Genomic DNA, 15,579 nt, shown 5'->3' on the forward strand with positions numbered 1-15,579 from the left:
TCCTGAGTGACTAAACAGACGGTAATCGTAGCCTCCCAATCTGTCATCGTTAAAAGCTAAAGCTGAATACCAAAGTTCATCTGTCATCGCATTGATTTCATCGAAAATCTAGTACCTGTCCTCTATATAACTTGTACCGATACCTTCCCAGCTCCCGAAAAGGTTCTTGTAGATTCGGTACAAGTTTCTTCGAAGATTCGTAGGTAAAGTGTTATTCACTTCATTACACATACTTAAGTATCACAATATGCCAATTCTTTTGATAACATTGATGTCATTATGATAGCAGAACGTGATGCATTGAGATGGTATTCTCAAGGAAAGAGACGCAGGGCAGACCACACACAACATGGAAGAGATCCTGAGTGGCCGAGGCGAAGTCCGTAGGACAAGAGTTGAACTTGTCCTGAACCACGAGGAGAAAACAAAGCGGGGAGGAGTTATGATTGAACTCTGCCTAGGCCGGTGAGTATACAGTATATTTCGCTGCAGAAATGTTTAATCGCAATCTCACCGCAGCTCATTCGCAACCCACTGCAGTCAAATGGTTGGCCTCCGCAATGATGTATATACCGAACTAAATGTTCCGTCGTTTGAAAACCACTATCACGGTGGGAGAACTACTGGTCAATAGCACTTAGACGTTGTTATGGAAAGGCACTGCCGATGGCACTGACAGAGTACCATATAGAGCCAGGGGAAGAAAGCGAGGAAGAAGATTTTTTGTAGTAATGGAATGAGGAAAAAGGTGGAAGTATCGGTTTCATGTCGCTATTTACAAGATAAAAGAGGCCAAGCATGCGTGGGTTTGCCAGTAACGATGAGGCATGCACGAAAACAATTTTTACTCGAAGCGTACGTTTATTTTGCACTTCTCGCTGATTTGTTGCAACGAACCTGGAGGGACTGTTACCACCTTATCTGTCAATAACACGCATGAAGACCTTTTTTAGAACTTTACCCAATATAAAGGAAAGGTCTCGTATGTTTTAAGAACCATCACGAAGAGCAAGACGGGGATTTATGTTTGGGTCTTTGCTGAGAAAAACTTCATATTCACCATTCTCTGGTTTTACCAGTTTTTTATTTCTATCTATTCAGATTCAAGGGCATTGCTATAAACCACCTCTAAAACAATAAACAGGACTGGCAGAGATGACAGCTGAGATACTTTTTTTTAAACAATCGGATACTGTTTCTGTCCCACGGCGTTTGTTAAGCCAGTCTGAGTGTCATGAATATCGTAATTCTCGGATGTTGAAGAAACGTCAACAGTATCTTTGTTACCAACAAACCGGCTTATCTTTGACAATGTCAGAGTGGTGAAAGGTTTAACACAATCCTTGGTGTAGGTTATGGGCTGAGACCAAAGTAAAACAACGAGTTATCCTAAATATCTCCTAAAATCTGACGAGCTTAGCAAAGAATGCCTTACAAAATTCGACTGCAATTGGATCCCAGGAGATTTGTAAGTCAGGAACATGGCTCATATTTGCTGCATAAACTGACTTGGAAAAGTCTAAAAATTTTATCCACAGCTCATCCGATTATTTTGATAATGTTCCGTGATCAGAGTCAGTCAGGAGGATAGGCTCCCTGAAGTATTCATGTCCCACACATTATCAACTTAATCTGGTGACCGAGGCTCATTTCAGCCGATGAAATATGAAATGCAGAAGGCCCCGTGATCGTTATTGCGCTCACACAGCCACCAAATCCACCTCAGTCAGAGAATTCTGAAGTCACGAACAGGCCTACACTATTATGGCGAATCTTACGGAGATGGGTTTGGTACGTGCCAACGCAATTTCTTTTGTAAGAAACTGTTCATGATGTTGGACCACGACCATCCATGATACAAGGCTGAGGCCGAAGACCATTATATTCATTAGAGCATGTTTAGAGACCAGTGCTCGTGTCCATCTGTAGCAACGAGAAAAACATTCATCCCAAGTTTATAACACAATGGGTGCAGAACTGGCTGTAATGAGCTGGCAATAAGTTAGTCCAAAGCAAAAAGTCGACTGGTCACTAAAACCAATACGACCATAACCTTCATGTGATGAACACAATCTAGTTGTAAACAACGACACTAACCATCAGATAGAGATGAGGGGCAATATTGTCACGAACTTCGTGGTAGATTGGCTTTTCCCACTACTTGCAAAACATGCGTCTTGCCTCGTGAAATTAGTTTTCAGCTATCATTTAGATTTTTGGTTTCGTATTCTCACGTCTCTGAGGACTAAAGTATTCTTTTCAGCAAGCGAATCATTCAATCGTACGTAAACTGATAAAACTCTCCATAAAGAGGACGACTTTTGTATGTTTTTCGATCAGAAGATCATTGATCTCAACCTTCATCAAGACGACACCATGGACTAATCTCGTGATGCCTCTGATCAACAACAGACAGAGACAACCTGAATGATCAGATTGAAAGGTACATCTAGGACAACGACGGCACCATGGACTAATCCCTAATGGGTCTGGATGTCCCTGATCAACAACATCCAGTCAGACCGTGCGGGCGGCCTTTGGTGTTTGCGTGACCACCTGAAGTAGGTTGGTGTTTGCATGGTGTTAATAATATGCCTTCTAGGGTAATCAGACCATCATATAGATGAGAAAGTGGTCTTCATCTTTGGACAGAGGACATCTTGCACGAAACATACACACGTTAAATCGGTTGTGCATGTGATAGTTAAATTACCGCTCACTCCAGGCGTATGTTGAACTAACACATCTGACCATCGAGGTCAGGCAACTTAATAATGCAGCATTATAAACGTTATCTCGCGTGGTTATTAGAATTTGAACGTGATGGGCAATGTTCGTTGTGAAAAACTATTTCTGATGACTTGCTGTGATTTATTCGTGAGGATTGTAAATAAGCAGTGGGCAATGCAGTCGTGGCCAGGCAGCTACTGCCCGATAAAGAAAGCGAATGAGCAAACAAGGCTCGTCAATTCCAGAGACAGCCAACATCGCTTTCGCATTCACTTGTTATCGTAATCCTTATACAATTAGAAATAGGCGAATTGGATTACCCATAAACGTCATTCCCATAATTGATTTTGACCGAAGTCATGTTTGGAATGACCGCTGGCGGTAAACGCCTCTCATGACGAAAGCTCCCCAAGGATGGTGTGCAGTCAGATCGACCTCTGTCATTGATTTGTAGGACGACAAAGATTACCAGGTCAAGTTCCTCTGCATTGGCCATTCTCGGTGAGCGTTTCCTGCACCAGAAGCTCTCGAAGGATGGCAATCGCTGCATGAATCTATCTAACGGAATAAAGAGGAAGCAACAAGGGAATGCTAATTGACTTGTTGACAGCCTACAGTCAGATAATCCGGCAATATTGTCCGTCAGGAGACAGGTTGTCTTTATATGGCTATATTGATGTACTCGTCTTTGCGGGACTCGTGCCTAGCATACAATGCCAATGGAAAGCTGCACATCCTAGCCAGGGTTCAGACTGACTAGACTTACCAATGGAAAGCTGCACATCCTAGCCAGGGTTCAGACTGACTAGACTTACCAATGGAAAGCTGCACATCCTAGCCAGGGTTCAGACTGACTAGACTTACCAATGGAAAGCTGCACATCCTAGCCAGGGTTCAGACTGACTAGACTTACCAATGGAAAGCTGCACATCCTAACCAGGGTTCAGACTGACTAGACTTACCAATGGAAAGCTGCACATCCTAGCCAGGGTTCAGACTGACTAGACTTACCAATGGAAAGCTGCACATCCTAACCAGGGTTCAGACTGACTAGACTTACCAATGGAAAGCTGCACATCCTAGCCAGGGTTCAGACTGACTGGACTTACCAATAGAAAGCTGCACATCCTAGCCAGGGTTCAGACTGACTAGACTTACCAATGGAAAGCTGCACATCCTAACCAGGGTTCAGACTGACTAGACTTACCAATGGAAAGCTGCACATCCTAACCAGGGTTCAGACTGACTAGACTTACCAATGGAAAGCTGCACATCCTAGCCAGGGTTCAGACTGACTAGACTTACCAATGGAAAGCTGCACATCCTAACCAGGGTTCAGACTGACTAGACTTACCAATGGAAAGCTGCACATCCTAGCCAGGGTTCAGACTGACTAGACTTACCAATGGAAAGCTGCACATCCTAGCCAGGGTTCAGACTGACTAGACTTACCAATGGAAAGCTGCACATCCTAACCAGGGTTCAGACTGACTAGACTTACCAATGGAAAGCTGCACATCCTAGCCAGGGTTCAGACTGACTGGACTTACCAATGGAAAGCTGCACATCCTAGCCAGGGTTCAGACTGACTAGACTTACCAATAGAAAGCTGCACATCCTAGCCAGGGTTCAGACTGATAACAAAACACACCCTAACAAACCAACTGTTTTCAATTTATGGGGCCATCTGCTGATCCCTCTGTAATTTCTAAAGTGATAAGTCGCAAGCAGTTATAAATCATATTTCAACAATGCAGTGTCAGGCTAAGTTAACATCAACAGTGGGACACTGGCAAAGAGATGCATTTATTCATCATTAAGGACGATAAACCAAACATAAAACGCCGAAATCACTTAGCAGAATTAATTCATATTGCAGTCGATGAGACCCATGGGATCGGTGAATGTTTAGGCAAAGCATGAACTCAAAAGACCAGCAGTATTAACCTGTCCATGGAACACCCAGACACCTCAATCAAAAATGATTTAACGTAGTTCATTTCAAATAAATGTCCGTTAAAGCTTAATGAAAATTTTAACTCGTCACTGAGTATGTCTAGTCGATACGACATATCTTTGGAAATGGAATATTTAGCATTGTCATGAAGAAGGAGATGTGACTATTACAGTTACGTTAATTAAAGCCATTGATCAGACCATGTAAGGAAAGAACAAAAACTCATCCCATTTCTCGGATGATAACGATGTGAAACTGAGAGAAATCTTGATGGAAGACAAACCAGCTGAACAACACATTTCAGTCAGCAAATTGAATAACTCATCACTTCATGTACAATTGATTGATTTTATATTGTTCGACTGTCATTCCTGTTATGTGTTTGTGAAGCTGGAACAGCAGCTTGTCCTTCAAGTATGGGTATTAAGCGCGATACCACGGCTTTGGTTTCAAGTGGCACTGGTGTTTGGCCTTAAAGAAAGACATGGTCTCCAACTGATGCATGAGTCGTTGGATAAAACCATATCTATATGGCTGTATTTATACAAGTATCGGTGACATTACATCAAAGCACTCTTTGCAAACGGATCATATTCATCTTTGACAAAGTACACCAAGCAGACATATCATCCAAGCCATTTTTTAAGACTGTTTTCAAGTGCATGAACAAAGTGAGGTTTGAAGTGAGGCTTGATAAAGTGACTGCAACCTACATCACCGGTAAACTTATCGAAAAAACGAGCCAACTCAAATCGTTATATTGTGTTGTAGCCATTTCCAGCCAACTATGCCTTCATAATAGATAAAACTTGCTCGATCATCACGATGTGACATACTCTGTGGGAATACGAAACTAATAAATATGAAATAAGAAACTATCAGAAAACCTAATTGAGACTCGAATTACTTCAAGGCCAGTGCGAACGTTGAGCAATTCTGTTATGTTTTGCTGATGAAGTTGCTGTTTCCAATAACCAGGGCCCGTTGGCTCAAAACAGGTTTAGTGACTAACGCTGGCGTTAAGCCTAAGGGGATTACTTGAAGGAGATAACGAGAAGTTAACCACAGCGTCAGTGACAAAACGTGCCTTAAACATCCAGGCCCAGATGCGAGCACGCGAGCGAGCATAAGGGCAACTTCTTGACTAACTCAGTTCTGGCCTCATCTCTATGTGTCTGCATTGAGAAGAAAGACATTGCTGTTTACTCAATTCTTTAAACAGTTAAACATGGTGGACACGTGGGATGTAAAGGGTTGGTTTCCTGCATTAATAAGCAATGACCTGAGGCAAGTACCTGACAAGAATGCAGAGGCGAAAATAGTGGCCCCATGGCAACTAGGGAATCAACTCGCCAGTTGTACCGGTGGCTATTGGTTTTACTCTATGCTTCCAATGAGAACGCTGAAATTGAAAATGAATTTTAAAAAACTCCATAAGAGAAATTTAATAACCTTACTGGACTGAACGAAAAGTGGTTGTAAAACTTCGTCGTTTCGAGTAAAGGCTGAGGTAAATAATATGGAAACAAATATCATCAATGGACCGGAATGAAAGTCATCAATCTCTCTCACGCACCTTGATGGTGGTGTAAAAACATGCAGCATCCAAGCTAATTATCGCTCCTAATGCCGGAATTGCTTTGAGGAGTTGGAGATGTTCAGGATAAGAAGACTTTTAGGACAGAAAAGGTTGCTGGTAAGAAGTTTTTAAAACACTTAACGAGTTATCACTTGGCATTAAAGCGATTTTAATCATGTTTTAGCACCTATTAGGGGAGGGAAGTCAGGATGCAATTGTCAGGTTGGGTTTCAAAGAGAGGGGATTATAATGAGGCGGTAATCACGGCATCGCAATGTGCGGCAGAGGTGTTTTAGAGGAACTATGAAATATTCAAAAAATCATCAGCGAATGGATGATTCTCGGAGATAATGAAAAAAAATCGGAATTTGAATTCTGATTTTATAAGACGAGCAGTAGTCTTTGTCACAAAAAACACGACTTGGGTGGAAAGAACAAACGGCAGAGGTCAAGAGACAAGCATGTGTAACGATATATTTTGCATCAGAGAAGCTGACTGACAACACGATTTTATAAGTCAAGTCATCATTATTTCGCCACTCATTTTCAACTAGTCACAAATTAAATGATTGCGGCGAGTCTCATGCCAGGCAGCCCACAACCGGCATACTAATTCAAATCACCACAGTCTGGTTATCGTTGCGACATAGTTTTGCAATTGAAAAAAGTCCGTTGCACCTTCGAAATTTGTTCAGCTTGGCTGTTCACAGGTCGTATTTGAAGATTGAACCGTCAGTCAGAATACATCATAACAAACTACTTGTGGCGAGTATAGTCAAATATTGCTGACTTGTCACAATAGGAATGACACCTGTGTCAATATGCATGCGGGATACCAACTCTCTCTCTCAAGATATGCAATTCCAGTAACCTGTATCCGCCATCTGAATAAATCTTTATGAAACATTTCAGATTTCTCCGGTTCCATTCTGACAATAGGAAATTCTAATGGATAGCCTTATTTTCGAATCCTTAATAATAAAAACATATATTTGTGGTTGTTACAACAGACACAGTTAGTTTCTATGATTGGAGAGAATGGGTGTGAAAGAAGCATCCTTCAGATATGGAAAGTACCAACAATCACGAGAGAACAGTGCCAGCTACAAAACCGCGCCATTCAATGATATACCATTATGCCACGGTCCCAACTTCTGGAAGATCTCTTCACAGTAGACAAGATGACGTAATAGACCTATGAAACCCCTTGAAACATGAGTGTTGATACATCGTCAAGTAGGCCTACTTACACTCCTTCAGCTGAAGCAGTGTTAGATGAAGAATTCTCAATTCCTTTTAACCAATTGGATAGTATCTTTCTGGTGCGTCTTGTACTAGCTCCTGTCAGTAAAACCACTTGGCACAGAACAGATGAGGTAAACATTGCTAAAAACAAAGGTTTTTCAGCTTTTGACAAATTTCAGCCGTTTGTTCACGGATTTTTTCGGCCATGTCGACCAAAGATGATTTGGATGGACGATGTAAAGGAATGAACGGGAAAGACTACATATCTGACCAGCCTCGCGGAGTAACTTTGGCCTCGTGTGGTCAACTATACAGGGTCACCCCAACGGCCGCATGGCTGCCGCAATTTACAAGTTATCAGTATAAGATTAAACACAAATTGCTCCCATGAAGGGCGACTGAAAACAAAGGAAAGGCATACGTTTAACTTGCAATTAGACTACTAATCAACCAGACCTTAATTTTTGTGGTGTCGTCCTCGAAAAAAACCCAAATATCTGGTGGGTGACAACTTACATGCAATTTCTCCCAGGTACCATATCTCCTTGGTGTAGATCTCCATCAAAGCTGTCGGCATACATACAACCAAAACCAACAAATCCGCGATGGCCAAGTTTGTCAAGAAATAATTGGTTGTGTTGCGCATATCCTTGTTTTTACAAATCACGATCACGACCAGGGAGTTTCCTGTCACTCCACAGGTGAAGATGAAGATGTAAAAAGCTGTCGGTATCAACCAAAGATACAATGGGATTTCCATGACTTGCTGTTGTTGGTCTGAGTCCACCAATGACCCATTAGTACCGTGTGTCCCGTTCAGATTAGTTTCGTTCAACAAAGACACGTTATCACTGGTATAATCCATGGTAATATTGATATTCATAGTCAAAAATATCTTTTGAAACTAGAATATGTGGATCCAAAAAGACAAACAATTGCAGCTGAGAAAGTTAGGATATGACTATCATCCACGACACCACGATATATGATAGCCCATACACTTTATATAATGGTCAACATCAAAGAGTAACTCAAAGTACAAAATAGGTTGTTTGAGTTATAAGGTAAGTACAGTAACTCCAACACTTTCTTCATCAACAAGTGTTGAATACCAGTATAAGAGTAGTGCTTGCAAGTCATGAAGACTGAAGTATCCACAGGGTTTATATCAACCTAAAGTTAGCAAACATACATAGTCATCAGAGATATATCCATCTGTCGCCATCGCTGAGTTTAACTTAAGGATAAAGTGCATGAAAGCAATCCAATTCTGTCTTGATATTTCTCAGTTCCTTAAAAAGCCTTTGATGTTTAGTAAGCTATTGGAATGTAAGCATCCTGGTAGAGAAGTGAAGGAGACATTAGAAGATCCTTCCACCCAGACTGAATCCAGATTTCGTTACTTGGGTCCAAGGTTTCTAAGTGACGGTGAACGAACCACTGCTCCCCACCATCCGATCCCATTGGTTTTATGCTCAGTATCATTCAGCCTCGACACTAGTCAAACACCTGTTAATCCGATAATCCTCGTACCTAGGCAACCGATACAGCATAAAATAGCAGACAGTTATTACTTGTATTGACATTGATCGATGTAGCTTGCTACTAGGAGAGATAATCATGAGCAGCAGTGTCAGAGATGACACCGCCTGCAATAAGCTGCCTGGAGGACACGTGACAGATTATCGGGGAGAGGCGGAGGGGTCTGCGTGGTGAGCAACTTTCACCCATGGCTTAAAGCGCAGCACATTAAAACCAAATCCCCCTGATATCGAATAAGACGATATGGTATTCAACCTACACATGCGCTGGAGCTGAAAGCCATTAAGTTGAAGGTATTGTGACCATCGAAAGTATGTTTACCTCGACGGGAGAAGCAAACTGCCGTATGTTCCCCACGATAGCTCGGAGCTAAAGATAAAACAAATGTTAGGTGACTAATGCTTTAATGGGGGCCCAAGGCAGTCGTTTTGGGGTCAACTTTCTCCCACACGGATTGGCAACAGAAATGAATAGACTGATGCTAAAATTAGATATCATAATGGTCGGGGTAATAACCTAGGCTGGACTTAGGATATACCGATAAGATTCTTTCGAGATTCCCAAGCCGAAAATCCTGATAGCATTCTCATACGATTGTCAGTTTTAATGCACATTAACATGTATATTTGTTGCAAGATTCTTTTTTGTAAGAGTTTTAGTTAAGATCTTGGGGACCAGGAGGACAAACTTCTCCATATTTTTTAAACGATGGTTGAATGATGAATATGGACAGCAATATGAAGGTCATATAGTTGACTTCATTTCACTCATTCATTTCACAAATTGATTGCGATGCAAGTTCAGATAAAGGAAAACATTTATCGATTTTTTTTTCGATTTATCAATTAGCGCTAACAGAAACCGTTACTACTGTTGCGCGTGGGAGTTCAATATTGCCATCAGTCAACAGCGACAAAATCGGAAAAAAATGCGTCCAACTCTTCGTAAACACGCAAAGATTCGGAAGCGAAGTATGATGATCTGCATGTTTTTATAGGTTGATTTTTGCCCACCATTAGCTCCATTATGGCCCCACATAGCGAAAGGCAGACCGAGGACCATTCAATTAGTGGTGCACAGACATTTCAATTAGCCGTGGATAGACTTGATTCGTCCTGAGTGGTTATCAATGGGAGGATGATTAGAAAGGGCAGAGGATATCGACTTCGTTAGGTTACAGGTTCTCGAGGATTATTCAAGGTCATATCGTGAGATTAGGAGCCTTTTTTCACCAGTCTTTTCACAAGTCTCTATCGAGATAAATGCATTCCTTGGGACTTTCTTCTAGAGGACAGCAAGTGCCGGAGCTTGCATTTATCCAGTCATCACACAAATCTAATTTGATGGTGACATGGGTATATTTTGTAGGTTCAAAGTGTACAACCGCACATATGTTGCTCCGTTATACATATATTTCCTAATGCCAGCTAACAGTCCGACCAATTACTAGTTTTCGTCTAGACCGTCGATGTTTATCCCACTCAGAAAAAACCCCAGGAAGCCTAAAGGGTAACACCTTGATTAGCTCTTCTCTATTGACTAAATCAGCAATGTATCACGCAGATCTTGATCAGATTGGACAAGATGATATATCTATATATGTACATCTGTTCACTTGATTGGCAACATCGTTCGGAGAAAGTGACAATGCCACTTTACGGCTTGAAATAGGTTTTTTGTACTATAACAACTACGCATTTCTAAACGAAAAAAGTGGCGTCTACGTTGACGTCATGGTTTAGAATCTAGCCTTTTAAGCTTAGTTTATACAGTAAATCTGAATAGCATTCCGCGAAGTTACTATTTATAGCTCACAAGGTCATTTGCATAAGATATTGATGACGTTTTAGTCACGTGACAGTCGGACATCGACACTAATTTCTACGCATTTGAGCTTATTTCAAAGTCAATTATCTTTGACCCTGCATTGTTTTTAGCATGAATGATACCATAGAGTCAGAGAGAGAAATATTCAGAACAATTATGTAGTATTTCCAACACTCGGACATGTGCCAGATTAAATCTAACTGCCCAAGTTAGAAAGCCTGAATCCATTACGAAACCGCATGTTTGTCCGACATTGCCTGTAATTCAGCGATGGGGAAATAGAGGGCAGCAGCTGCAGTGACGTCATCTTCGCGGAATGCTATTATTACACTATACGTACCAAAATGAAACGTTACTCATCTCCAGGCTGCAAAGTTTAAAACCTTTTTGGGTCAATAACCTACACCACCCACGACTTGCAATCTAAAACGCAACCTACGGACCTGATAAGAATGTTTTATTCCATTGATGTAACAATCGGACAAGAAACATTCATTTTCTGCATTCTGTTCGACACCGATTTTGTGGTGAAAGTAAATCTTTTTCGCTAAAAGATGTATCTGTGTCGGCTACGTTTGAACATGATATGATGGCAAAACTTCATTTCACTGGGGCTTTGGATGCCGATATTCAAGCCTCATTCTGCCTGTCCGTGTTGTTTCAACTGGAAGTCACTGGGTGCATTCACATCTATACACTGCTGATAAGTTGTATAATGAACGAGAAATGCCAGACCGGCCGGCTCCTCGAGTGTTCGTACAACACCTGCGAGCAGTCGCAATTGCTGATGGCGTACAAATGTTAAAGGTAAGATAGCGTGATTTTAGATTCTTGCCAAAACGGTAATGTTGAAATTTACATACACTTCTAGGAATTTTCAAATTCAAGTTAGTTTTTCTGATTTTTGGACGAACTGAGTAGGCCTAAGTATTTGTTTAAAGGTTAACGCAACTGGCCAAAGCAAATGAGAGGAGCTATCAGTAGTCGTGATCACGTGATGTGACGTCACCGCGGTATCCTCCTTGAGAAGAGCGTGGGCTTGTAGCGGTCCATTATTAAAAGCCAGTCCATTAGTGAGCCACAGGGGTCTATCAAGAATGGTTCGTAACTATGGTATCTGCTGATTTCAGGGTTGGCCCGAAGTTCATGGACACATTAGCGTCATCACGGTGTCCGATCAAAAACAAAACCTTTTCATTCGTACGCAATATCGCTCATGCATAGCTAATTTTGGTTGTCGTATTCGCAGTTAATCTAGCAAATGGAAGGGGTGGCGGGTGATAACATACGCTGTTACCCCTGCTGACTGCCTGCACAACTGCAAAAGTAATCACCACGATGAGTTATTGATGAGCGAATTCGTGTAGGAATAATATAATGTTGTCTTTGATCGGAAACTGTGTTAATAGACTGAAGTCTCTCAACCGTAAGATGTCCACTTCTTGTCAGTGTCACATTCCTTCAGTGACATTGGCCGTACAGTTGAGCTGCTATCTGACATATGTTTTATACATGAAGGTGTAAACATATACATATCTGACGATCTCTTTTAGCTTCCGTCGTCTGCGTCCCATTGATATTGGTATGACACCCTAAGCTTCCTATCCATGTATAATGGGGTTGGTAATTAGTCACGAGAATCTCTTTTGGATTAAGTAGGACAGGTCTAGTGACGGTGATTTATAGAACACCTCCTCTCGATCCATCAACGATCCTAAATGATTCAGGTTTGACTCTACGTTTTACTGCAGTCTCCTATATATCTGACATAACACCTTCCAACAAGAAAAACTTCTAAATAATTGAAGTAACATAATGATCACACATGCTACGGGAAAACATTACCCAGTGTAAAGAATGCTGAGCGTTAAGTCGTCAACTTTTTCTTCTCGTTATTTTATTGGCCCGCTAAGAAGATGCGTCGAGTGGAAATTAACTCGCTAATTTAGAGCCTTGCCCTCCAGACACGTCAGGTAGAAGGTAATTGAGCAGTTTTTATTGTTGTCGCTAAGAAGTCAGAAAAAAGTGTTCTTTTGAAAGTCAAAGAAGTCTGATATATTTTTTCAAGGGCTTGCCATCTGCTGTGTTTGTAGACTTATCAAATTACTGGGTTTTAAGTTCCCAGTTCTGTCAGACATCAAGGTCACATGGAGGAAACGTAAGTAACATACTAGAGATTAAAGGTGACATTGATTCTATTCTTCGACAAAGACTAGTTCAACAATCTTCTGAAATATGTAGGCGATATGTTGCCCAATAGATTCCGAATTTAGACTATTCATACTCTGATCAACAAGACTTTATGAAATAGCAGCAAAAGCTTATTGACATTTAGGCACATCTCATTAAATTTTTCTTAAAGAATCATGATGTTGATAATATCACTTTTTGTTCAAAAACAAATCACATAATAACCTGAGTTAGATATAATTACTTTAAAAATTATTCGTACACTTTTGTAAGTCCTACGCATCTCTATCTAGCATTATCATATCATCTGAAGATGATTTGTAACCACGCACTGCAGACTGCATTAATCATGCTTTAATAATTCAATATAAAAGGGTATTAGACATCTATAAGATTTACTTCCATTCCGCTACCCAAAGCCCTCCAGAGGTAAAGGCGTTATGACAGAGGATATCATGCATAAGCATCGAACCTGTTTGCAAATGTTTTAGAGAAAGCCACATCTCATTCTGATAAGTGCAGGACATATAGCCTACAGATTATTTCTTAAATTATATCAAAAGCCTGTGTTCTGTTTTGAAGATGAGACAACTTTGTGTAATTCAAAACGTTAATTGTACATATATATATATATGTTTATTTCGTACTAGGTACAATCAGAGGTGCATGGTGTTGAAATATATACAGTGCTGTAACAAGTTTGACAAAATATCGATACAAAATGAGGACATATAATTTAGTTGTACATGAGGCACTCCAGCGGTAGAATCCCATCAACCGAGGAAGTCACCTAAAGTGCAAGATGTGCTGGAAGCTAATTTGAGTAAACCTTTCAAACATTTACAAAGATTTACCTTGAGTTCAAGGAAGAATCTGTGATCGTTCACTTCCTACATAATCTTCTTTGCATGAACATCTCGACAAGGAAAATTAGATTTATTCATAGCAGTATTCAAGATGTGAAGTCGGTTTGATTGTCGGCTAATTATCAGCAGATTTGAATCTGAAAGGAAAGGAAGCCAGCGGATGATGATAAAGCTGTCAACAGGTTGTATGAAACTCATCCTGGAGACTAAGCAAAGTCTTTCACTTTCAGGCTAACTGACTACGTTACACTAAACGTGGTTTAAACAACCCTGTCTTTGTGTGAGGTGGTAGGGGGCATCCTTGACTAACATGCCATACCAGTCGCTACTATATACAACTCGAATTTTTAGTTCCAGCCTCACCCGAAATCCACCTTCGTTCGTTTAAACTGACAATGGCGGGAAAAAGGGGATCTATGGGGGTGGTGGCTTTGGTCTTTGGGTGAGGGATTCTCCCTGGCAGGAGGTTCATATTGCCGTATACGTGATGAACATAAAGTGCGTTCAGGTCGTAGTGGCAAAGGTGACTGCCTTCATCGTCAACATGCACCAATATGATAAGCGTTAGCATTGGCATGATTTATGGCCATCTGGTAAATTGACAAATATAGGACACCAATATTTGATTAGTCGCCGTTCATTGTATAAATCTGTTGGTTATGGTATACTTAGAGAGCTTCTTGCCCTTTCTCGTTCGTTCACGTTACCTGGCCTAGCCGAGTTAACATTTCTACGAGTGCAAGAAACCCGGGCGAGAAAACAATTGTCTTAGAGCAAACTGGTAAGGAGAGACCATGCGACGATAACAAACAGTCATTGGCTGCGGTTTTTCTCGATGATGTCATTCGATCTTTTGTCACCAATTATCCTTATTTTAGGCCACCGCTTTGCAGTTAAGATAATGTTAGCTTCTATACGTATATGTATATTATCAACTCTGCAAAGCCCTCGAAACAAATACCGAATCGATCGTGTCCATGAGAATGAACAGACAGAAGATGAACTTAGAGAGTGTTTGAAACTTCACAGCCACATCCCGCAAATCACATTACGTTCCTCGGCAGGTTTCATCAACACCGTACTGTATACACAATGTTGATATCGCCGCCAGTTTACTTCTCCCAAGACAAATTGCACGACATAAATATCTAGCCTTACCCCCATAATGGTAGTAGAGGGACCAATGCAACGGGCTTTTGCTGTCAATTAAATTCTACGAAATTATGAATAATTGCTTTCAGGTACTCTCGTGTGACAGTTACTGCTGGATATTGTATTTTGCAAGACAATAACCTGCCTCATAACTGAATCAAAGTTTTGATTGTTTGAGTGCCTGATCTAACAAAACTTTTCACGAGGGGCCTTGGAAAATTAATTCATGTTAGAATCATAAGCGTAACTACTGGGTTGGCAGTCCAGAAAACAATGTCTGATGTGCGATGAATATGCAAGTGTTTAAATTAAGAGGGGCGAATAGGAAAATATCTGGCGTTGGAATACCAACATCCTGAATCTCATGGCCTATATACTCCCTCTAAACATAGCCGGGTGATGCCAAAACCTGGGTGGTCAAGCCCTCTCGGGCAGGTATTTGACATTATCATATTTGGACACAATAAAGTTAATTGTCTTCCCGTTCCTGA

At 41.0% G+C, this 15,579-nt stretch overlaps 1 protein-coding gene across 1 annotated transcript in view; it reads right to left on the reverse strand.

Annotated features, from left to right (window-relative positions):
* Positions 1-8,954, reverse strand: part of LOC135483925 (neuromedin-B receptor-like) — a 46,221-nt gene extending 37,267 nt beyond the window's left edge. The window contains exon 1 of the mRNA XM_064764995.1: positions 8,028-8,954. Within this exon, the coding sequence (XP_064621065.1) occupies positions 8,028-8,394 (367 nt within the window). The 5' untranslated portion in view covers positions 8,395-8,954. The remainder of the gene's footprint in view (positions 1-8,027) is intronic.
* Positions 8,955-15,579: the final 6,625 nt, after the last annotated feature.

Source organism: Lineus longissimus, chromosome 2 (genome assembly GCF_910592395.1).
Source record: "Lineus longissimus chromosome 2, tnLinLong1.2, whole genome shotgun sequence".
In the NCBI taxonomy this organism is placed as follows: Eukaryota; Metazoa; Nemertea; class Pilidiophora; order Heteronemertea; family Lineidae; genus Lineus; species Lineus longissimus.